The sequence below is a fragment of the Pan troglodytes genome, chromosome 8 (genome assembly GCF_028858775.2).
Source record: "Pan troglodytes isolate AG18354 chromosome 8, NHGRI_mPanTro3-v2.0_pri, whole genome shotgun sequence".
In the NCBI taxonomy this organism is placed as follows: domain Eukaryota; kingdom Metazoa; phylum Chordata; class Mammalia; order Primates; family Hominidae; genus Pan; species Pan troglodytes.
In genome coordinates, this window is record NC_072406.2 from 123,016,745 (window position 1) to 123,040,159 (window position 23,415).

General features: G+C 39.9%; 3 protein-coding genes and 1 long non-coding RNA gene across 22 annotated transcripts in view; 3 read left to right on the plus strand and 1 right to left on the minus strand.

Moving 5' to 3' along the window:
* The window catches only part of PDCD4 (programmed cell death 4), a 54,433-nt gene extending 52,851 nt beyond the window's left edge, over positions 1 to 1,582 (plus strand). For all 9 annotated transcript variants that reach the window (XM_063782094.1, XM_063782093.1, XM_063782098.1 and 6 more), the window contains one exon: positions 859 to 1,582. In XM_063782094.1, the coding sequence (XP_063638164.1) occupies positions 859 to 919 (61 nt within the window). In that variant the 3' untranslated portion in view covers positions 920 to 1,582. The remainder of the gene's footprint in view (positions 1 to 858) is intronic.
* BBIP1 (BBSome interacting protein 1) lies at positions 1,562 to 22,633 on the minus strand. 6 transcript variants are annotated; one of them, XM_063780356.1, is made up of 5 exons: positions 22,325 to 22,633; positions 21,984 to 22,227; positions 20,970 to 21,063; positions 4,351 to 4,425; positions 1,562 to 3,351 (listed from the first exon to the last, which is right to left on the minus strand). In XM_063780356.1, exons 3-5 carry the CDS (start codon positions 21,004 to 21,006, stop codon positions 3,185 to 3,187), a joined length of 279 nt encoding a protein of 92 aa, XP_063636426.1. In that variant the 5' UTR covers positions 21,007 to 21,063; positions 21,984 to 22,227; positions 22,325 to 22,633; the 3' UTR covers positions 1,562 to 3,184.
* On the plus strand, positions 19,503 to 20,376 carry LOC134807209 (uncharacterized). Of its 2 annotated transcripts, XR_010147018.1 has the most exons (3): positions 19,503 to 19,643; positions 19,721 to 19,784; positions 20,070 to 20,376. It is a non-coding gene; the product is annotated as an uncharacterized LOC134807209 (long non-coding RNA). The 2 variants fall into 2 exon arrangements; XR_010147017.1 differs by lacking the exon at positions 19,503 to 19,643 and having other exon boundaries at positions 19,668 to 19,784.
* The window catches only part of SHOC2 (SHOC2 leucine rich repeat scaffold protein), a 93,992-nt gene continuing 92,972 nt past the window's right edge, over positions 22,396 to 23,415 (plus strand). Inside the window, exon 1 of one of the 5 annotated variants that reach the window (XM_521602.8) lies at positions 22,396 to 22,520. The gene's annotated coding sequence lies outside the window, so the exon portion shown is untranslated. The remainder of the gene's footprint in view (positions 22,521 to 23,415) is intronic. The other 4 variants (XM_016919317.4, XM_063782102.1, XM_054659890.2 and 1 more) reach the window with 4 other exon arrangements.

Below are 23,415 nucleotides of genomic sequence, written 5' to 3' on the forward strand. Positions count from 1 at the left end.
TTTGAAAGTTTTTCAGCCTCTGTTTGAAAGTCTGATTGTTTCTGTGTGGCTTTATTCTCAAGGGTCACATGAGGCAATAAACTTTCTGTGTATACATACCATACAGCTTTGACTTGGGTCCTTCATCTTTTAGCCTATTTGGGTGAGGTGCACATTTGTGTGTGGTTTTGCATGCTTGTGCCTATTGGCCTGGGGTCAGAGAGTAAGGGCTAATGTTGCCTAAGTTCTATTTCCCACTTACTGCTTTAGGCCACTGGCCAGCTGTTCCTTCTGGGCTATTGCCACTACATGTAGCTAAGAGTGTGGTTACATTATAGAGCAGGGCTTCTTGAGTTTGACAAAGCACGGATCCCAAAATGGGGCATAGGCTGTAATTCTGATTTTTTTCCACATTCAAGTTATGGCTTTTCTACAGTTGATAAAACATTTTTTTTAAATTGCCAAACATGGATATTTTGATAGGTTCCACAGCTCCAGTTTGCATAATTCTGAATTATGTTAGTGTTTCCTATTTGGCTTACTGTTAAGCTTACAAATAATAATTAGAAATTAATTAGAAATAATTTTAAATTTCTAAATAACATGTTTTAGTTTGAGTCAACTTTTTTTAACGTGACTCTGTTTGGATAGTGAACTTACTAAAACAAAAACTCAGATTTGATATTGATGTTTTATGCTAAGATATATAGTAGGGAGTCTTTTCCAAAGGAATTAGAGGCATGCTTTTTTTTTTTTTTTTAATGGAAAACCCTTTAAAAGCTAACACGTAACGAAAAAATACCAGGTTTTTAATTTTTTTATATATTGACTATAGTCAGAATTTGTATCTGTTTTCATGTCTTTTTTTTTTCATTACAGGGGCAGAAAGCGTTTTGTAAGTGAAGGAGATGGAGGTCGTCTTAAACCAGAGAGCTACTGAATATAAGAACTCTTGCAGTCTTAGATGTTATAAAAATATATATCTGAATTGTAAGAGTTGTTAGCACAAGTTTTTTTTTTTTTTTTTTTTAAGCACTTGTTTTGGGTACAAGGCATTTCTGACATTTTATAAACCTACATTTAAGGGGAATTTTTAAAGGAAATGTTTTTTTTTTTTTGTTTTGTTTTTCGAGGGGGCAAGGAGGGACAGAAAAGTAACCTCTTCTTAAGTGGAATATTCTAATAAGCTACCTTTTGTAAGTGCCATGTTTATTATCTAATCATTCCAAGTTTTGCATTGATGTCTGACTGCCACTCCTTTCTTTCAAGGACAGTGTTTTTTGTAGTAAAATCACTGGTTTATACAAAGCTTTATTTAGGGGGTAAAGTTAAGCTGCTAAAACCCCATGTTGGCTGCTGCTGTTGAGATACTGTGCTTTGGGAGTAAAAAAAGAAAGTTATTTCTTTGTCTTAAAGAATTTTTTAAAAATTAGTCATGAGACTTATTCATCTTTCCAGGGAACATACTGATTGGTCTTAAAAGACTAGACAGTTAAGTAAAAGGTGGCTGGAACATCTATTTTTCTACAAAACTGGAAAAATGAACCTGGTTCTAGAAGAATGTACACCAAAATAAAACATGTGAAGCAGTGTTGATTCTTTATTGGGAGTACATTTTTTTAGGTCTCTTAAACTTTAATTTCACACAGTAAATTTTGAATCTCATAAGGAAGCATATTTGAACCTAGTCAATTTAATCTTAGTGTTCCCTTGAAAACTTTTTTTCCCTACACAATTTTAAGTGAAAAATACAATAGTAAATTAAGATTACACTGGGGGAAAAAATGCAGGTATCACTTTACTCCATTGTTATCTGACCTAGAGCTTAAATTAAGTTTTAGAAATATGTAATACCTTCCATCATTCCATCATCCTTAAATTCTGTTACCAAATAATGGCTAATGTTACAAAAAGTTATACTCCAGAGACCCAAAGCTTGACATTTACCTAATGTATGAGAAAATATTACCAATTAACAATAAAGAATGATCATATTTTTAACCTCTTTTACATAGCCTAATAACTCAGCAAGGCCTCAACGTCTGTGCTAATTTAAACTGCCAAATATTGACTGCAGCAAACAAGAATTATATTCAGAATTTATGAGGGTACTGTTAGGAGTATACTGCTTACAGGTTTAGATATAGTCTGTTAGAATTAAAACCAAGTTTAATGTTCATATTTACCTCATGGGCTTTATCAAGCCCATATTACCTCGGCTTATATATAGTTACCATTTTTAGGTTTTTAATTGTTTGACACTTGGATGATAAATGCAGTCATTTTATTCTCAAGTGCTTAAAATTAATGTAATTAAAAGCTTAGCTGACTACAGAATAGGTGAGGGTTTCTTAAAAATGAGATTTAAGGGCTAGGCATGGTGGCTCATGCCTGTAATCCCAGCACTTTGGGAGGCCGAGGTGGGCGGATCACTTGAGGTTGGGAGTTCATGACCAGCTTGACCAACATGAAGAAACCCTGTCTCTACTAAAAATACAAAAGTAGCCAGGCATGGTGGCGCATGTGTGTAATCCCAGCTACTTGGGAGGCTGAGGCAGGAGAATTGCTTGAACCTGGGAGGCAGAGGTTGCAGTGAGTCGAGATGGTGCCATTGCTCTCGTTTGGGCAACAAGAGTGAAACTCTTGTCTCAAAAAAAAAAAAAAATGAGGTTTAAGACAGTTTTGTCATTACTGGTGGGATCTGGTCACACAAGATCGCATTAAACGTGACATGGCACATAAAATTGGTTTAAAAATTTTGTTTTTTAATTACGTAATGTAAAAGCCCAACAAACACTTTATGCAAGATTGGAATGTATCTTCAAATTCAGATTTAATAAACATGTAAAGATCCTCTGTATATAAAAGTGGTATTTAATCCCTTGTGCCCAAGAATGCTATAAAAGATCCCAAGAATGTTATCTATAAAAGATAGCAATAGGAATGGTGAACAAATAATCTGCAATTCTAAAAACATGACTTAAACCCCATAAAACTTGGTTCATAGTTTAACTGTTTATGTTCAATACAAACCAGAGTGTTTACATTCACAATACAAATTTCATCAATCTTGGATATTTCTGTATTTCTATGAATACTATCAATTTTATTGATAACACATACTTTCAGCACACAGAAGCATATTTTCTAGTTATTGTTAAATAGTAGATAAGGCAGGTTGTTCCCTAAAGTGCTCAGTTATCATTCAGTGGGTTATTTGCCGTTGATCCTTTTCTGCCATTTCTTGTTGGCGAATTGTATTCTGTGCTGCTTGATGCATTTTCTCTAGTTTTTCCAGAGTCAGAGATTTTAAGGGTAAAAGTTTGGGTTTACACAGCACCATTGTCGTTATATCTTCCACAAACAATGGCCCTAAGTTTAACAGAAATAAGAATTAATTCAAGAAAGATAACCCAGTTGTTTGGTAGTTGGATTTGCAGCTAGAATGAAGGTCTAAAAAATTAATCTCTTGTCACTGAAAAACTCTTGTACCTAAATTGAGTTTTGCTGTGGAACCAGAAAGATCATTGTCACTCTATAAGCACATTTCTTACTAGTAGGGTGCTTCTGAGGAAGACAAGTTTTGAGCGTTCTACCCAAGAATCTATGCTACCATAAGACACAACTTTTTGTGCCAGAAGTTTAATTTTAAAATAAGATTTGGCAGAATATATATATATATACATAGTGCAAAAAAATATAGCAAAGTATGATATTTAACGTAAATATTCAAATGACTGAAGGTTTAAACCGTCGGCTTTTCTTACTGTTGCTTCAGGTTTCTCTTTCTCCACTTTCAGACCTTATTTAACACAGTAAATTCCATTATTTCTTTCATTGAAGTTTCATATTGAGTCGGGCATGGTAGCTCTTACCTGTTATCCCAGCACTTTGGGATGCCAAAGGGGTTGGATTGTTTGAGCCCAGGGGTTTGAGACCAGCCTAGGCAACACATTGAGATCCCTTCTCTACAAAAATAAAAGCAAATTAGCCAGGCATGGTAGCACATGCCTGTAGTACTAGCAAATCAGTAGGCTAGGGCAGGAGCCCAGTAGTTCAAGGCTGCGGTGAGCTACGATTGTGCCAACTGTACCCAAGCCTGGGTGGCAGAGTGACAACCTGTCTCTTAAAAAAATTCATAATGTAATTAGCAATTTTAGGAATTAGCTAATTAATAGGCAATTTTAGGTATAAGAAACAATGTTTCATTTGTTATCCTTTTACTGGATGTCATGAAAAAGCATATAGTAAAAGACAGTAAATGAGATAATACGGAACACAATAGCTGCAGATGTTTAGCTATTAAGCTTGCTATGTGACACTGCCTATCACTTCTTTAATCAATGACCTCAATATTTGTGATGTACATACCTTGCTTTGGAAGAACTTCCCGGAACATTGACTTCACTTCCGCCATATCTGAGTTGTTGGATATAGTGTTTTTTCCTTCAATGAGAAATCAGTATTATTCAAGAATAAATTCCCAAAGCAGACTGCCTGAGACATTTCCATTGTAGTTTAAGAAGTAAAATCCAAATTCCTATAGAAAGTGAACTACCCTAACCTTGTATAATATTGCCATTAATTTCCTGTGACCTTGGGATAGTTTGTATAAGCATTTAGATCTTGTCAACTTCCATTAGTCAGTTGTGGTGTTAACTACAAGGCTAGGTGTTGTAATGTTTTTTCTCTCATAGTGAAAACTTGGTAGAGCTTCAGTTTTTAAGGCAAAGATGATTAATATCATCTGAGGAAAAGGTATTTGTGTGTAGCCAGCGTGGTTCGTTGATAGCATCTCCCCTGAATGGTAGGTGACAAAAAACATGACCACCATTTGATGGGGGTGGTGAGGCAGGTAGTTAGGAAAAGTAGGAACTGGCAGGCTAACATTTCCTAAGATTCCTACTTGTCTCAACGGCCAACAGCTGGTTTCTACTTTGTGTCTAACAAAAAGAATCCTATGGATCACTGACTACACAGCTGCAATTGGTAACGAAGTAATACAATAGGTGAAATTGGCTCTTGCAGAACAGAAATAGAGTTTCAGTTTACTATTTTCCTCTCATACCGAGATTCTATATGTGAAAGGACCAACAATATTTAACTATGAGTATTTGTTATGAACATCCCAGCATATATGCCATTTTTGCCAGTGACATTTGCTCCAAGTATTACAGCCAAGATTCTGCTATGCTGTGTGTTCAAGGTGTTCTGGACTAAGCTGTAGAATGATCCCTTTCCAAACACAGATGCTTTTCTAGACGGTCCCACCCACTCAGTGATTCACCTTGCTGATGCAACCTTACCATGCATCTTTCACAACATCACCCCCACAGATTTATTATTTACAAAGTGGTGAATCTGGCTTGGTGCCTGCCTTTACCAACCACTGCAAATTAATTATAATCAAGTGAAGCTTCTTCTGGTCTTTGTTATTCCCGCTCCACTACTTTGACATTCCTAATAAAAGCTTCCTACTCTGTATTCAAGTCTCTTCCTCTCTCTTGCTCAGATTCTTATTCTGGAACGTCTAAGTTCCTGAAAACCTCTATCTGCTTTCCAGAACTTTGTCATCAAACTTCACCCCTATACTGCTCTAACAGGGAGAGATGATGAAATAAGTAATGGACCAGGAATAAAGCAACTCATCACTAAATGGAATGTGAAATAAATACAATACACAATTTCCTTAGACTGCACAGCTTCTCCTACCATATTCTTTTCTTTTTAGGCCTGCCAGTGGTACCTAGTGATCACTGCCTTTTTTTTTTTTTCCAGGTTAGGATGAAGGTTACTAGCATTGCAGACCCCCTGATTAGCCTTGAATTGAACTATCAAAACCACCACCTAGTCTCTCCATTAAATACATCACAGTGAAAATATTCATTATGATCACATTTCTTTATTTGAAGCAAACCTGACATGATATGCCAGTGAAAGGGAGGACATTATAGATGTTGATAAATGTGAAGGAAATACACAGGAGCTAAGGATTTTTATATGTATCACCAAAATGCTAAAGTGGTAGATAAACAACTCTTAGCTGTTATATAGTGTAAGCAACTCCAGCTACTCTGAATTGTCGCTATCCTTTGTTTTCTCTTAGTCTGATACCTCTTTCACATCCAAAATCTGGCCTGACAAAAACAATGAAACTTGGTGCACTACCAAACCTCAGTTCTCTGTTTGACTAAGCTGCCATTGTTACTGTAAAGGGTGTGGAGCCAAAGGGATGGTAGGGAGTGGGCTGCGCCTAGTGTGGGGGAGATCAGTGCCAGTCACTTGCCTGGATAGAATGTCTGTTTTAATAGGGTTGGTTCTTGTTTCTAGGCCCCCTTAGGCATTGGCAAGAAAGAAACAGGAAGGGAAGGGTTAAAATAAGCAAGGTGGTGGTTGGATGGCCAGCACTGGCTGGGCTACACTTTCTTGATAATCAGCTGCCCTGGGAGTCCAGAGTAGGAAGGAGTACAGTCATGTGTTTCTTAATGATGGGATATGTTCTGAGAAATGCATCATTAGGTGGTTCTGTCATGGTGCAAACATCCTAAGAGTGTACTAACACAAACCTAGATGGTATAGCCTCTTACACAAACCTAGATGGTATAGCCTAATATAAACCTAGGCTATATGGTAGAGTGTACTGGGCCTAGGCTATAAACTTGTACATGTTACTGTACTGAATACAGTAGACAACTGTAACACAATGGTATTTGTGTATCTTAACATAGACAAAGTAAAATGTTCTGCCACAATATCATGAGCATTACAACGGGGTATGACATCATTAGGCAATAGGAATTTTTCAGCTTCATTATAATCTTATAGAACCACTGTTGTATATGCAGCCTACTGCTGATCACATGTTGGTATACAGACAGTATTTCCTTCTCCCACACGGCCTGCTAATAGCCAGACATGGGTGATTTGCTTAGAGTAATGTACTGTAAGCAGTTGTGGCTACTTTTAAGAGAACTTTCTTGTCAGGTGAGATGTATTTAAACCAGGGACAGATGGGCCAAGGGAGAAACATAACAGCTATGGCTGAAATTCATGTGTATTCTACAACTGCCATGGCCATTTAATTCAATAAATATGTGAGTTTTTTTTTTTATCATATGCCAAGCATTGTTCATAATTAACAGGACAAAAACCCAAACTTTTGCCTTTTTGGAGCCTACAGTCTAGAATAAGGAGAGAAACAACAGCATGCCAGAAGGTGGTAAGAACTATAGAAAATAACGTAAAGGGGATTAAGGAATGCTGAGGGGGGTGGTATTTCAGTTTTAAGAAGAAAATCATGATGACCTCATTAAGAAGGTGACATTTAAGCAAAGACTGCTTTTGTGTGTATGAGTGCATGTGTAATGTCTTTTTAAACTGCAAAAAAGTTAAAAGTCTGATAGTATCCACAGGTAGGGACGGTATAGGGAAATTAGCACTGTTGTTAAGCTTTTTTAGAGGGATATTTTGCAGTACTGTATCTACTAAAACTAAATATGCACAATTTTGACTCATAGTAATTGGTTCTAAAGAACACAAATGTGTAAAAATAAAAGAGTGTTCATTAAAGCATTGTGTTGAATAGCAAAATGTTCAGCAATAGATGAAGCTAACTAAATGTTCACCAGCAGATCGAAGGTTAAATAAATCATGGAACATCCATAGAACGGAATACTATGCCAAATTAAAAAATGATGCAGATTGTCAAGGCATACCTTAAGAGAAAACATTAAATTACAGAAAATGAAATTATTCTTACATTAATAGAACCAAACTTATAATGCTCACAGAATACAGTGTCAATTCATCATTTTTTGAAGGCCTTGGTTTAGGTAAATGGAAAATAATCTGCTGTTTCCTTTTCTTACACAGATTCTAAAGTTTGTAATTTCTCCCAGAGATAATAGTTTTGATGAACAGTGCATTCCAAAATCATGACAAGGTACGCAAACCTGTTGTAGCTATTTGAGCTGGATGTCTAAAATTAATGCTGAAAAACTTGAAGGAAAACCAAATCTTTGTCATGAAATATTTTACTCTGTTTTAGGAGTGAGAGTTAAAACGCAGGTCTAGGATGGATTATTGCCTTCAAATCAATCACATACATTTGGCAAGTTAAAAATCCCTGGTGTGGGGGCTGGGCGCGGTGGCTCACACCTGTAATCCCAGCACTTTGGGAGGCCAGGCGGACGGATCACAAGGTCAGGAGATCGAGATCATCTTCATGGTGAAACCCCGTCTGTATTAAAAATACAAAAAATTAGCCGGGCGTAGTGGTGGGCGCCTGTAGTCCCAGCTACTCCGGAGGCTGAGGCAGGAGAATGGCGTGAACCTGGGAGGCGGAGCTTGCAGTGAGCCGAGATCGTGCCACTGCACTCCAGCCTGGGCGACAGAGCGAGACTCCGTCCTCCCCCCACCCCCCCCCAAAAAAAAAATCCCTGGTGCGATTTAGTTGGATAACCAAACTAAATAATGGGTGTGAGACCAGGCTAGATCACTGAAGTGTCCTTCTGAACTTGGAGAATGTATTATTAGTGGTCCTCAAATTTTCTACTTGCATACTCCCAAAGAGATTTTGGAAAACTAGGCATCACTTCATACATTGATGTTTAACTTTCTTATCATAAATTTAAATTATAAAGGATATAATTTCCAGCATATTTAAAAATAACTGTTACCTCAGTCTTTTAAAAACATATCCAATATAATCTAAATATGACAGCAATTTGATAGCTACCATCATCCATTAATAAAAAGAAGATCATTTTTAAGTTAGAAGTTTTATATCATCTTTTTTTCTTCCTGGACCTCTATTTCCAACCCACTTTATTCTAGTGTAACGTATTTTCATGCCTTTTTTTTTTTTGAGACGGAGTCTTGCTCTGTCGCCCAGGCTGGAGAGCAGTGGCGCGATCTCGGCTCACTGCAAGCTCCGCCTCCCGGGTTCATGCCATTCTCCTGCCTCAGCCTCCCGAGTAGCTGGGACTACAGGCGCCCGCCACCAAGCCCGGCTAATTTGTTTTGTGTATTTCTAGTAGAGATGGGGTTTCACCGTGTTAGCCAGGATGGTCTTGATCTCCTGACCTCTTGATCTCCTGACCTCGTGATCCGCCCACCTCGGCCTCCCAAAGTGCTGGGATTACAGAGGTGAGCCACCGTGCCTGGCCTCATGCCTGGTATTTTAATGATCATCCTATCATACTTCTTTGCTACAAAAATGTTTATAAATTTAAACTTTAAAATATTTTGGATTCAGTTATTACAACTGGCACAAAATTGGTCAAAATGAATTACACATTGATAAAGCAATTGTTGAACATAAGAGTTATTGGCCATATATCTGTTAATAAGAAGACAGCTTTATTTTCTCAATTAGTTCACGTATATACATGGCTGAAATTTACTTATTGCTACAATTCTATTCTTCTTCCTTTTTTTTGAGATGGAGTCTTGCTCTGTTGCCCAGGCTGGGGTGCAGTGGCACGATCTCGGCTCACTGCAACCTCCGCCACCTGGATTCAAGCAATTCTCCTGCCTCAGACTCTCGAGTAGCTGGGGATTACAGGCGCATGCCACCATGCCCGGCTAATTTTTGTATTTTCAGTAGAGACGGGGTTTCACCATGTTGGCCAGGCTGGTCTCGAACTTCTGACCTCAAGTGATCCACCCCCGTTGGCCTCCCAAAGTGCTGGGATTACAGGCGTGAGCCACTGTGCCCAGCCCTATTCTTCATTTTTGTAGATGTAAACACTGAGATGAAAATGGGAAAATTTTTTTCAATCTTTGAACTTACGTTATATGCTAACAATCACGTAGTGACCTATCATCAAGAAATAATTTTAAATGACCAGCAGACTACTCAATTAGGTATTCCTTCAGTATTGTTGAAAGCTGAGAACAGTCTCTTGACTTGCAAAAGCACTACTTACTTAATAATTAGCGAAGCCCTTAGTCTTTCTTACTTGAGTTACCAGTGTTTCCTTGTCTCTGTGTGTAGCTCCTAAGAGATGTTTATTTCCTGGAGCATTTTTGTCATAGTAGGATTCTACCAGGCTAGAGAGATGCCTTTCCTTCATACATCCTTAGAAAAATAATTGTGGGACTGGTGCGGTGGCTCGCATCTGGAATCCCAGCACTTTGGAAGGCCAAAGTGGGAGGATCGCTTGAGCCCCGTTCAAGACCAGCCTAGACAACAAAGCAAGACCTCATCTCTACAAAAAATTAACAAAAATTATTCGGGCATGATGGAGTGTGCCTGTTAGTCTCAGCTACTCGGGAGGCTGAGGTGAGGGTACTGCTTGAGCCTGAGTTTTAGGTTGCAGTGAGATATGATCACGCCACTGCATTCTAGCTTAGGTGACAGAGTAAGAGCTTGTCTCAAGAAAAAAAAAAAAAGAAAGAAAAGAAAGAAAAATGGTGAAAGAGGAGATAGGAAATGAGATGAAGCATGATGGTTTATCCACAGGTCCATTTTCTCAGGGAATGCATTATCAGCAGACACTACATATAAAAGTTTAGGATCTGAAAATTGATTGTTCTTAACCTCGCTTGCTTGTACACCCCTCCGATTGTCTTCAGGCATCTTGAAGGATATGCAAATCCTGGTATAAAGGATGGTGATTGATACAATAACCACGTTGTTCTTTAAGATGTTAATGGACTTTCTGATAAGATTCCATAGTTATTAAATTTGAGAAGCCCTGGGAAGGAAAAAAGTTAAATTTTCTTTTTAATAGCAGGACTGTTTAGAAACTTTAATATGCTAAAGTATGTGATACATTTCAAACAGGGAGTTGAGTATATATTGTTTCCTAAAGTTATTTGATTCTGGAATTCTTTAAAAGTGCAATTATGGGACCAGTATTGCCTAGAACACACTTTGTATTCCTAGGGCAATGTCACTTTCAATATGGCATATGTAGTAAGATGCTATATCTTAAGCACATTTAAGGAAAATACCAGTATTTACAAATAACTAATTTTGAAATTAGTAAAAGCTGTATTTCTTCTGAATGTAACACTTATTAAAATTAAGTGAAGAATGACTTTTTTCTCTGTTAAGTGAAAAGTTTAGACCATCCTGGACAAAGCTGTATTTTTATAAAGGAATTATTTAAATATGAAAAGATAAAATCTTGCAAAAGACTTGTAGACTTGGCAAAAATGACATCTTTTTCTCCTATCACAAGGATATCCTGATGTGGGGGTTTCTAGTGACACAAGTACAATATTTTGTGCCAAAATGTTAACTAATGATTATTTATGGGCCTTATTTCTACTTTCTATTACATGAACATCCATTACTAAGAAAGGGTTAAGAACTAAACTGAAGTATTCAAATAGCAAGTCATCTTATATTGAAATTTTAATTCAGCATCAAACTTACTAAGGCATAGTCTCTAGGCTTGAGGATCCTGAAGGATGGGGGTGGAGGGAGAAGAAACAGGCACATAAGCGAAGAAGCATAATGCAATATAAGTTCTATACTTAGAAGTATTTGTAAAAATGCCATGGGAACACAGAATAGGGAGCAATTGTGTCAGGTACAGATGATGGGGGAGGAACTTTAGGTGCAGGTAACAACAGTTTGTGCAGAGGCATGAAGATAGGCAACACAAAGCACATGGTGCATTATGGGGGAGGCAAGGAATGCTTAAAAAAAAAAAAAAAGAGTTACGAGCAATCTGTCTGGAAACAAACCCTAACCATACTGCAATTAAATTGATTTTAAAGGAAATAAGGAGAACCACTGAAATATTTTAAGAATGAGAATGACCCGAACAGATCTAAAATGTATTCAGGAGGACAATTACAGGGCTATTTCAAATAGTTTAGGTGCAGGTGAAAAATGGGTGCTTCAACTGAGCACCTAGCTACACTGTGAAATCATAAAGCTAGGGAAAGACAAGATTTAAGTAAAAGCTGTGATGGGGTGGTGATTAACTCAGGCCAGCAAAACAATGATATCCTCAACAGATTTTCCATTAATCAGGCAAGCATCTTCACAGAAACAACTTCAAACTGTAAAGACTAAGATTTATATAATTTTGTTATGAAAAGGTTGGCCTTTATTTTTTTTTGAGACGGAGTCTTGCTCTGGCACCAGGCTGGAGTGCAGTGGCGCGATCTCGGCTCACTGCAACCCCCACCTCCTGGGTTCAAGCGATTCCCCAGCCTCAGCCTCCTGAGTTGGGATTACAGGCATGTGCCACCACACCCAGCTAATTTTTTGTATTTTTAGTAGAGATGGGGTTTCATCATGTTGGCCAGGATGGTCTTGATCTCCTGACCTCGTGATCCACCCGCCTTAGCCTCCCAAAGTGCTGGGATTACAGGCATGAGCCACCGTGCCCGGCCAGAAAAGGTTGGCTCTTATGTCATCTTTTGAACTTAAATGTTGTGGACTTGCAGGAGACCTACAAGTGAAAGTCTTAGAAAAAGACAGAATCCTTCGCTAAGATCTTCCCTGCACACCTATTACATATTTGGGAAAACAGCCTAGCTCCTAGTTCTTTGTTCAAGAAAGTATAAATCTTTACAGTGGACAGAAATTGTGAGTTGATAGGCCAAATTAATGCTGTACCTTGTATTCTATTTGGAAATAAGCACTGGACAGTAAAGACTAGAGTGATAAACATGAGAATGATGTTGTTTTAGGTGACAACAAAAGCATTACTCTTTCAGAGTAGAAAACTAACAAATGTAACATAAAAATAATTTGGAATGATAAAGTACCTATACGAACAGATTTTTTCTTTCAACAAACATACTAAATGTCTATAATGTACCAGCCGTAGCTAAGTGAGAGAGACAGAGTAGGTAAAAACCAGTTCCTTTCTTTGGTGGAGGTGAGGTAGGGAATGAGACACACATAAATAAATAATTATAATTGAATACAATGTACTTTAATAAAAGCATGCCTACTGTGCCTTAAGAAATGAAAACCATGAAAAACCTGGCTAAGGATAGGGGACAACGGGTGGTCTCTGAAGAAGAATTATTAAACATGACATTGGAGCTAGTCCCAGAAAGCTGAATGGGGGTTTACTAGGCAGAGAAGGAGATGTATAGCAAGGGGCAGATGTTCTAGACAAAGCGAAAAATACGTTCAAATGAAGAAGCATTAAAAAAAGTGTTCTGTCGGAGGACATGGCTAGAGTGCAGTGTGTGTACAGTGTGCATACAGTGTGCACCAGGTATTGTGGTGGGACTGACCAGCTGGAGGCCAGTTCACACTCAGTCTGCAACGCTGAATTTGGACTTCATATCCTATAGTCAGGAGGGAGCTAACTGGATGGTTCTAAGCAGTTACATGACATGATTCATGTTTTGGAAACACATATTCTAGACAAAGGAAAAATGAGAAGAGACACTAGAGGAAAGGAGATTAGTAAGGAAGCTATAATTGTTTAGGTAAGATGATGAAAGTATGAATTAAAGCAGTGATAGACACTAAGAGGAGAAGATATGAGGTAATTAAGGGTACAAGAAGTTGAGATTCAAACATCCTCCACCTTCCCACCCCCCACTGCCAGTGGGTGATAAGGAAATGATCACAGACGACTGAAGTGAGCTAACATGATTGTGGATATACCCATATTAATTCATACCGGAAACACAGATAAGAAGGTTGAGAAGGAATAGTAAAGACCATGAGTTCGGTTTAGATTCACAGAGTGTGGAAGTCCAAGAGGAAGGTAAAAAGGACTGAAGGCCCAGAGTCAACTGTACAGGAGTACAAGCTACAGAGGTGGATATAATCACTCAAGAAAGATATGGCAAAATGGTGAGTGGTGGGGTGATGGTAAAAAGAGACAAGGGTCTAGTGTGGTGGTTGAAAGAAGCAGCTGAAGTCAGATTAGTCACTTAAATTACTTGATTTTCTGAGCCTTCGTTTCAACTGCAAGATAAAGCTTACAACGGCATCAACTTGAGATGGCTGGTGCATTAAAGATATAATTCATATAAAGCCATTAGACCAAACCCTGCATGAGAGCTCAATGAATGTCAGCAATTCTTACCATAGTGTACCATTATAATGTTGGCATAAAATTAGATTTTCAGAAAAAATAAGCTTATTAACATGTATTAGTTATAGAGGCTTATTACTAAAAATGCATGATGAAAAACCTATGGGCAAGCAAAAATATTTTAGAATTCTCCACCTCTTCTCTCAATACCCATACTCTTAAGAGTTATATTAAAGGCAGAATTGTTTAAATGTCAGGACATTTACCTTAGCTTCTTTCCTTTAGTTAGCCTAGTGGCTCTTAAATTTTAGTTTGCTTAAGAATAACAATAGCAACACAGTGTTTAGTACGAAGTCATGCATGTATTTCAACTAAGTAGATATTTTAAGGAATTTTCTGCAGTAATTTTGAAAAAACTTTTATCACCATAACTGGTGATTTTGGAATTGAATTACCCATGTGCCCATCCACCTCCCATTGCATCTCCCAATTGCAGCGGGAGGTGAACGGGCACATGGGTAAAATTATATATTGGGTACACATATATATATGATGAAATTTAACAGACTAAAACAAGGTTTAAGAAGAGTTATCTTGTCCAACATCATATAGTCGATAAGAAACAGGATTTGAACTCGGGTCTGCCTTACTCAAAGGCAAGATCTCTTTTCAGTTTTCTCTATGCTACATCTGTAGGATAGGGAGATCCCAAGCAGGTTTAGTACGGTGCTTCACTGAAGGAATATCAACATTTAAGAAGACGGTGGAGAGATAATCGTAGACTATGGTGTGCAGAAGCCAACAAAGGCTGAAGTAACATACGATCTTCAGTTTCTACTGAAATGGGAAATTTTGAAGACACTAATAACCCTTACAAAGGAGGGTGAAAATAAAATATGAGGCAAACAGTAAATCTCAGGAATGAGGTAGATGAAAAAATAAGCGCAGCATATTGACTAAAGCACATTTCTTCCTCTATAGTTTGGGAACTGTGTCACAGTCGGACCAATATATGGCTCTAACCAACATGTAGCTTTTCTTTTCTTTTTTTTTTTTTTGGTCTTCTTAATTTGAGGATTTAGCATTCCAGTTGTCATGTTTGATGCCATTCTGAAATAAATCTCTTAGGAAGAAAAACTGCTTTTTGACTCTAGATTTTGTTTATAGCATTAAATATTATTTAAACACTATGTCACTGAAACTTTCAAATCCTAAGCTTAATTAGAAATATACAACACTTTAAAAGCTTACAAATTTTGCATTTTTAAATTATTTTCATCATATCACAAATTATATGACAGCTTATATCACAACTCATGAGAAGATACTGATCTTGGGTTAAACAGCTGAAGAGGGCAATTAGCTTTAGACTGCACCTATTTTCATCTAGCCATCTGGAAAATGTAAGCTGTGGTCACACAGGGGACAGACAGAGAAGGAGACTAAATTACTAAAATTCAAACTGCATTCCTGATTACTCATAACGTATACATATGGATCAGAAACATCAAAATGAAAACATATTGTGGATGCCAAAGTCAAGTCTTGGTTTCTAAAAATGTTCAGGATGGGATTCGGATGTTTTTAAAACTGTCCTCCCCACACTAAGTCTCCTTAATCTAGTATTTGATCTTTGCTGGGAGCCCCAAGGAGCCGTTCCATGGGTCTATGTGTTTATCCTCCATAATATGTGCCTACTACTCCTAACCTGTCACTACATCTTCAATGTAATTCCTTTTTCCCTCTATTAATGCATCTAAACTTATCAGCTTATGCTAATTGTACAGACCCCAGTTTTAAAGTTAGAAATAGAATCCTCGAGCATATCCTAGGATTCCGTGTGTTTTAAATAAACTATGACAGTAAAATCCAATGTGTGACCTAAATAAAACAGAAGCTTATACTAGAGTCTGTCATTTCTTTCTAATCAATCTATTTCACCTTTATGTTTTAAATGAAGTACAGGGTTGCTCTCTGGTGCTAACTAGTTGTACTCTATTTCACATTTATACTTTAAATGGGGTACATGGTTGTACTCTGGCCATGCCGCTAACTAGCTGTGTGACCTTGAATACATTTCTTAGCCAACCAGAGGTTTGGTTTTCTCATACAAAACATGTTTATTATCTGTCCTGGGTTGTAAGGTTCAAGTGATAAGTGGATGTAAAAGTCCTTAGAAATACAGTATGACATTTATTATTCCAGGACTAATTTTCATATTGCTATAATAAAGGACTTGTTCTAGATTACCATAAGGTATCTTCTGTCTCTAAAAATCTTTGAATCTTCATAAATATCATGGTACCTATAAGACAGCATGATCTATTTAAAGGTGCTTTTCTTTAAAAACCTGTTTCACTTACTTACTTTTGAAGCAGCATGTGCTGCCAAATTGTGTTCTTAAATGTTTTAAAAAGTATTATAATAAAGCAAACCTATTTCATAATACAACTCAAAGCTGAGAAAATGTGAACAAACTTTTAAAAGGGCAGCAAAGGTTAAAACCTTTAAAATTGTAATCAGGGGAACAGAAGCTTGTTGTCTAAATTTTAATCTACCTTGAATTTTTGATGGAGATGACAGGTGACTTGTTGCCTAACCTAGAGAAGTAAATGCAGTTGACATATGGCAAAAAGAAAACATTTCTGAAGCATTTTGAGATTCTCAACAAAAGCACCACTTATGTTTTCATGTTAAGAAACATACATGTCATAAACTGGTAACCCTTGATGCTATCCACTTAAATATTTTGTTGGTTTATAGGTTTTTAAAAAGTATTTGAGCCAATGTTTAAAAATCAGGAAATTTCACAAAAAATCCAAATTTTAGCTCCACTTGACAAATCTGGCAACGTCAAGCCCACATTTCAACATGGCAAAATTTGGCTAGGGCTGGGAAGTGATGCTTCACTTAGGTAAGCACATGCTCTGGAATTCTCCAGTCCTTCCTACCGCCTATTGTTTCCTCTTACCTTACTTGCCCATCCATTGTAGGCATCTGACTTTGCAACTACAGTAAAACATATGCCAAGCTGTCTAATTTTATCATTAATGGGCACTGAGATGCAAAAATACAATCTCTGGGAACTGAAGGAGTAGTCAGGAGCAATCATGGCCATGGACTGTAAAGGATACTTTATGTAAAGAGTATTTTTCTTCTATGAATATTTATTAAGTTGGGTCCCTTAAAGTAAATTCAACCTGCCTAGTGTGGGGGTTCTGAGAGGGGGTGGTGAGAATGGTAGAATAACAAAATTTTTATCTTTTGTCTTATCCAAGACTTGTGGTTAACTGACAGATGAATTTTCAAAAACATACTAGATTTCTGAATGTAAATATGAGAAAAAGGTGAAAAGGGGAGCCCAGAAAGAATGCATTTTTCAGCAAACATAAAGTAGTAATACTCACTCTTACTCAACTGCCCACATGCTAGCAGAATGCTTAATTTGGATTGATAATGTTTATCTGGAGATGCCAAGCAACATATGACATCATATGTCATATATCGGAGACTACAGCAGATTCTATTCTGCTTTGCTATCTGGCATCTGCTGGTAGAAAAATGTTGCAACGTGTTCAATTTAGCTAATTAATTCAAGCTCATGTGAATAAAATGTGTGGTGTCTAGCTTCTGAAATGTACCTAGGCCTAAGAATGGGAATTCTTCTTGGGTGAACTTGGATGATGCCATTGGCTCTGGGAAAATCCAGTAGCAGACACTACTATTAAGTTAGTAATGATACATCCTACTCATGCAAAATGTCTTTTTCTAATAACCCTTCCTATTTCAAAATTCAGTAGTAGACAGTGGTCCTAAAAATGTTAGCTATTAACCTTTTAAAAAAAGTATTTGCTCAGCACCTGAGATATTTAGTTAGCTATTTCAACAGTGTGCAAGGAAAGAGAAAAGTTGTTTGATACTTTACAGAGTGCTTCTTAAAGCCCAGTCCCCAAATCATCGCATCAAAACTCCCTGTACAATTATTAAAAATACAGATTTTTCTGGAGTTCTTCAGAAATCAGAATTGCTGAATCAGAATACTTTTTCTTTTTTTGTTTTTTTAAGACAGGGTCTCGCTCTGTTGCTCAGGCTAGAGTGCAGTCGTGCGATCATGGCTCACCACAGCCTTGACCTTCTGGGCTCAAGTGATCTTCCAACCTCAGCCTCCCAGGTAGCTGCGACTACAGGAACATGCTACCCCACCCAGCTAATATTTTTATTTTTTGAGACAGGGTTTTGCCGTATTGCCCAGGCTGGTCTCAAACTCCTAGGCTCAAGTGATCTGCCCACCCGAGCCTCCCAAATTGTTAGGATTACAGGCATGAGCCACAACAGCCGGATCCTAACTTTTAATTAAGTCCCCCACATTAAACTTAAGAGAACTACTGTCGTAGATTCATTCCTTCACTCACTAAATAATCAATGTCAATATGTGCCTGAATTCAATACGTCCCCTAATTGGATTGCTTTAGAAGTTATTAACTACCATAAACTGACTGCACTCCATGTGCTATAAACCGAGGTAAAGCACTTTATATATATTTGAATTAATTCTGTAAAACAATCCTTAACGGTTTTAAGGCTCGTTTTAATTTTTTTTTTTTCTTTTTTGAGACAGGGTCTCGCTCTGTTGCCCAGTCTGCAGTGCAGTGCTGCAATCTCAGCTCACTGCAACCTCTGTCTCCCAGGCTCAAGTGATTCTGGTGCCTCAGCCTCTTGAGTAGCTGGGACTACAGGTGTGCATGACCAAACCCGGCCAATTTCTGCATTTTTGGTAGAGATAGGGTTTTGCCATGTTGGCCAGGCTGATCTCAAACTCCAGACTTCAAGTGATACACCTGCCTCGGCCTCCCAAAGTGCTGGGATTATAGGTGTGAGCCACACCTGGCAAGGCACTGTTTAATAGATTATTAATAGAGTGAGTAGGCTGTCCAAGGTCATCCAGTTATTGAATAGTCTTATTCCTGAAACCCAGGTCTGATGCTAAAACCTGTGATCTTAATTGGTATATTATTTTGCCTTACTTAAATCTGGATTATTTCCACACAAGCAAATTCCCTTCTACACAAAGGAAGCAACTAATGGAATGCACTACGTAATTTTCAATATGATGGCTAAAAACATTCTATACCAATCTAAGAAATTCTGTCCTCCCAGAGCATTTTCTTCTGCTCCCTTATGTGCAGTTTTTTCCTTTCACTTATCTTTCATGATCAAATATAAGTCTAGGCTAGGAGGAGTATACGACGTTGGCAGTCTTGAGTTTTCCCTTTGTGATTATGAAGTAAATTCCACAAACACTTCTCTATCCATTGGGCAGAGAACGTATCTAATGTACTAAGTGTTAAGTATAATCTTGATATTGCAATTTTTAATAGGCTCTGCTTAATGCTACCAAAAAGCTATCATAAAAACACCAGGACCAATTAAGACTTGCATGAGAATTTCAGTGAGAAAAATAACATTGCCTAAATTGGAATGTGACCAGATGGCCAACAGTTGCCTTGGTATTTGCTTTGATAACATCAAGATTCATCTGTATTTGAATTGCAGGGCCCACACATCTTTCAACAATGTCTGCAGGGTGCCAGGAGTTGAAACTCATAAACTATGCTGACATCAGTACACTTTACTGCAGAAATTCATTGCATCAGCTCCAAGAATAGGCAAAGTAGCAGCAACACTTCATTAAAGGTAGTCAACGTTGCCAACCCAAGGCACTAACACATACTCTATACACACAGGATTAAATGCTACCCTCTTCTTTGTAGGACACTGGAGAGGGGTAAGCATGCTAAGAAGTGAGATGGATTTAACCAGCAACTCACGGCAAAGGTGCGTATAGCTGCGTTTGAGAAGGCTTAGTCATGGCTAGAAAAGTGTGAATACTGTGACATATCCTTGCAAAAAAAATGTTCAGCTTAAGCCTCTAGACTAACTTCTGGTTTACAAGAAGAAAAAAGGGGGGGCCCATTTCCAAAAAGACTCCTGGCTTGAACTCTTCAAAATGCCAATGTCACAAGGGGAAAAAAAGATGGGGGAACTCTACTACATTAAAGCTAAAGAAAAATTTTGACTGGATCCTGATTTTTTTTTTTTTTTTTTTTTTTTTTTTTGCAGGTTTGGGAAGGAGAAGGTATAAAAGATATTCCTGGGTAAATTAGGAAAATTAGCACTTGGCCTAGATTTTAAAAGTTACAAAACAGCTGAAATAATGATATTGTGTTTTGCTGGAGAACTTCAAAATTCTTAGGAAATTCATGCTGGAAATCTTAAGGGTGTCTTGCCTAACAATAAGTGTCTGCAACTTTTTATGACAATGAAAAAGTGGGGAGGAATGAAAAAAAATGGCAAAATGTTAACTGCTGCATATAGATGATGGGTACATGAATATTCATTAAATTATTTAATTCTTTCAGCTTTTAAATATATGAACACTTTCATAATAAAACATTGGGGAAAAAAATCATGTCAGAAAGACTTCACAGGGGAAACGTAAAACAAAGATTGAGTAGCAGGCGCTCAGCTGAATTTCTGATAAATTGAAGGTCTCTAAAACTTGGCTGGAAGTGTCTTGGGCATCCAAGAGACACCCGATATATTCAAACTTTCAGTAAGTATTTACCAAAATAATATCATGTGCATGGTGAAAATGACGGGAAGACGAATCTGATACAAACCATTCTATTTAGGTGCAGACATGGTAGTGAAGCTAAAAACATAAGCGCTATTATATATATAACATACTGATTGTCATAAAAGATGTACAAAAAATGCTAAACTCAGAGGAAATTACTTCCTGCTGGGAAGAATCTGGAAACACATCTCCACGGGTAACAGAATCAGATACAGAATCACAAAAGGTGACTGCTACAACAGATTTCAGTAATTAACAGCAAAGAAACAAGAGTAGTTCATTTTGGCTGGCGTGTAAGTACTAAGGAAGCAGAAATTAAGTCGAGAAGGTAGGTTTGCATCTGTATTGTTGACTGGCTGGATATTAACAATTTTCAATTTTACCTGAAAGTTCTGGTCTTTTTGCTGCAGCTTTAAGCATCCAACCCGGTATTACCAAGATGACTTAAGAGTTCTTGACTCAAGCATACAGAAGAAACTACAAGATAATGTATGATAACTTTGTAAAGGGCCATATAAAAGCAATACAGTATTTTCAAACATCTTCAACACGTTGTTTAAGAAAGTGTAGACCTGCAGGATTAGGATAGTATATCCCACCACCAGAACTGCAGTCAAAGCTTACAAATACTCAAAGGAGAGACGCGGAAAGGGGGGAAAAATCAGAATGGGAAGGCAGGTGGCAGGGGAAAAAGACTGAGGTCTTGCCCTGGTGGTAGGGGCTCATCTTTTCCTTTTATAGGTGAAGGTGGAAAATGATTTTCTGAAGTTCCCGAATTCTCCTCCCTCCAAAGGCCAAGGAGTGAAAGTACTTAATAGGAACTTGCGGAGGCGTGGTCAAGAGCTCCGTTTTGCCGGAGTTAGGAGCTCCGCCCCGAGGTCCCCGCCCATTCCCCGCTGGGGTCCTCCCGGCCGGGCTGCCTCTGGCTGGGTTAGGGCGGCCTGTAGAGCGGCCTCACCCCACAGGGAGCCTTACGGGGGCGGGCCGCCGCCAGGCCAGCCCGGAAAGAAAACCGCCTTCCAACGGAAGCGGCCCTGAGCCCCGCTCGCCATTTCAGCGCTCTGTCCCACAGGGACCGTCCGGCCCGGGTCCGGCCCACTGGTTGGGGTCCAGGGACTCACCTCACTTTGCAACTAAGGTCAAAAATAGGCATTCCCTGGGGCACGGGCGGCCAGGCTATTAACACCCTTCCGCCATGACCCAATTCGGAAGTGCCAAATGCAACTTCCGGGCAGGAGAGGGCATTTCGGAGCCCTAAACTGTTGTCCATCTCCGTAAGTGACCAGACGTCTCAGTAAAAGAAGGGCCAGGAAACTGGACGTGTAATCCGGAGTATGAATTAACTTGTCTAACATGGGATGTGTGGTCACCCACGGTACCTCTTTGGGCTTACTTACAGATGCATCCCTTCCCAGACGGCTCAGCTGTTGCCCCGGGTAACGGTGAGACTGGCGAAGGAAAAAAATCTACGTCACCCTGGAAACAGGAAGCCAGGAATCTCCTTTTGCCATTATCAGTTATGGCCGCCTTAGCTTCAACAGTAACTTCCGATCGGGGAGTTGTCACTCTACCCTGCCGGAGGCTTACTCTGTAGCCCGGCTAGCCAGCGGCGCCCAGTGGGCGGGAGACGGCGTAGAGGAACTGAGGAAAGGACAAGGGCGGAGAGAGAGAAGCTGGCGGCACTGCCCGTCTCTGATTGGGCAGCTTCTCTTGCCCCGGTTCCGCCCATTTTTCTTGCCTAGCGAGTGACGGGCCCACGCCAGAGGGGTGGGGCGGGGAGGCTGGAGCGAGAGTAGTGGCGGGGCGGGCGGGGCGGGGCGAGTGGGGGAGGGGCGGGCGGGGGGCGGCGGTTGGGCAGCGTCGCTTCTTAGGAGGAGGAGGAAGAGGAGGAAGGAGGGCGAGCGACGAGGATGGCGGAGTCGGGGCTCCTGACGGTAACCCGGGGCCGATGAGGCGGAGGGTGTCTGTTGGTCGGTTCTTCCTGCCTGCCTTCCTGTCCGTCGGGCAGTCGGGCTGGCTGTCGGTAGGGGGAGGCCCCGCGCGCCCTGACAGGCGCGAGCCGGCAGCGCCGGGGCGAGGCCCGAGGGGCCGGGGCCCTGGGAGGCGCCGCCGCCGCCGCTTTCCTGGTTGCTGTCTCCGGGAGTGCGGGGCCCTTGGAGCCGGCTCGCGTGGGAGCCTGCAGCCCGGCGCGGAGAGGAAGGCGGTCGGGTGTGACAGCGGCCGGGGCCGGGCCTGCGGCGGCGGCGGCGGGCGGTCCGGACAGCGCCTGGGCGACGGCGAGCCGGCGCGAGGGCGCGGGCCGGGGGCGCCCGGCGGACAGTCTCTCTCCTCTCGGCTCCCTGGGGCCCCGGGCCCAGTCCGCAGGGCGCCCCGAGTCGTGTAAATCGTTGGCGAGGGCCCGGGCGCAGCGGCGGTCATACAGGGTGGGGTCTCTTCTCGCCCCCTCCCTGGAGTCCACCTTGCTCTCCCGTTCTCTCCCTAAAAACCCTTGAGTGAAGAGTGCTGGATCGGCTCTGGGTGTGTTGCCTAGCGAAGCGAGTTGTAGCCCTTCGAGACCGCCTCGTAGAACATGCCCGATGGCAACCTCTCCCCGTGATAGCACAGCTTTTAGGGAGAGAGGAAAAGTAGTCTCACTCTTCCCCGACTTCCCCAGGCTCATAACACAAGAGGCTTTGGGGCAAGACGATTTTTCCCCCAGCACCTCAATATCCATTGTTTTTGTACCATCCCCCTCCCCCCATGCCTAGGTGGAAGAGTAATGACTCCAAAGCATTAACTTGCCTTTCTTTCTCTTTATTTCTTTTCTTTCTTTTGCTTTTCTTCCTTCCT

Excerpts from the sequence above, each read along its gene's own strand:
- BBIP1 (XM_063780356.1), bottom strand. The coding sequence starts at position 21,006 with ATGCTTAAAGCTGCAGCAAAAAGACCAGAACTTTCAG. Across the intron at positions 4,426-20,969 it reads AAAAAGACCAGAACTTTCAG|GAAAAAACACTATATCCAAC; the intron begins GTAAAATTGAAA and ends TTCTCATTGAAG. Across the intron at positions 3,352-4,350 it reads GGAAGTTCTTCCAAAGCAAG|GGCCATTGTTTGTGGAAGAT; the intron begins GTATGTACATCA and ends TGTTAAACTTAG.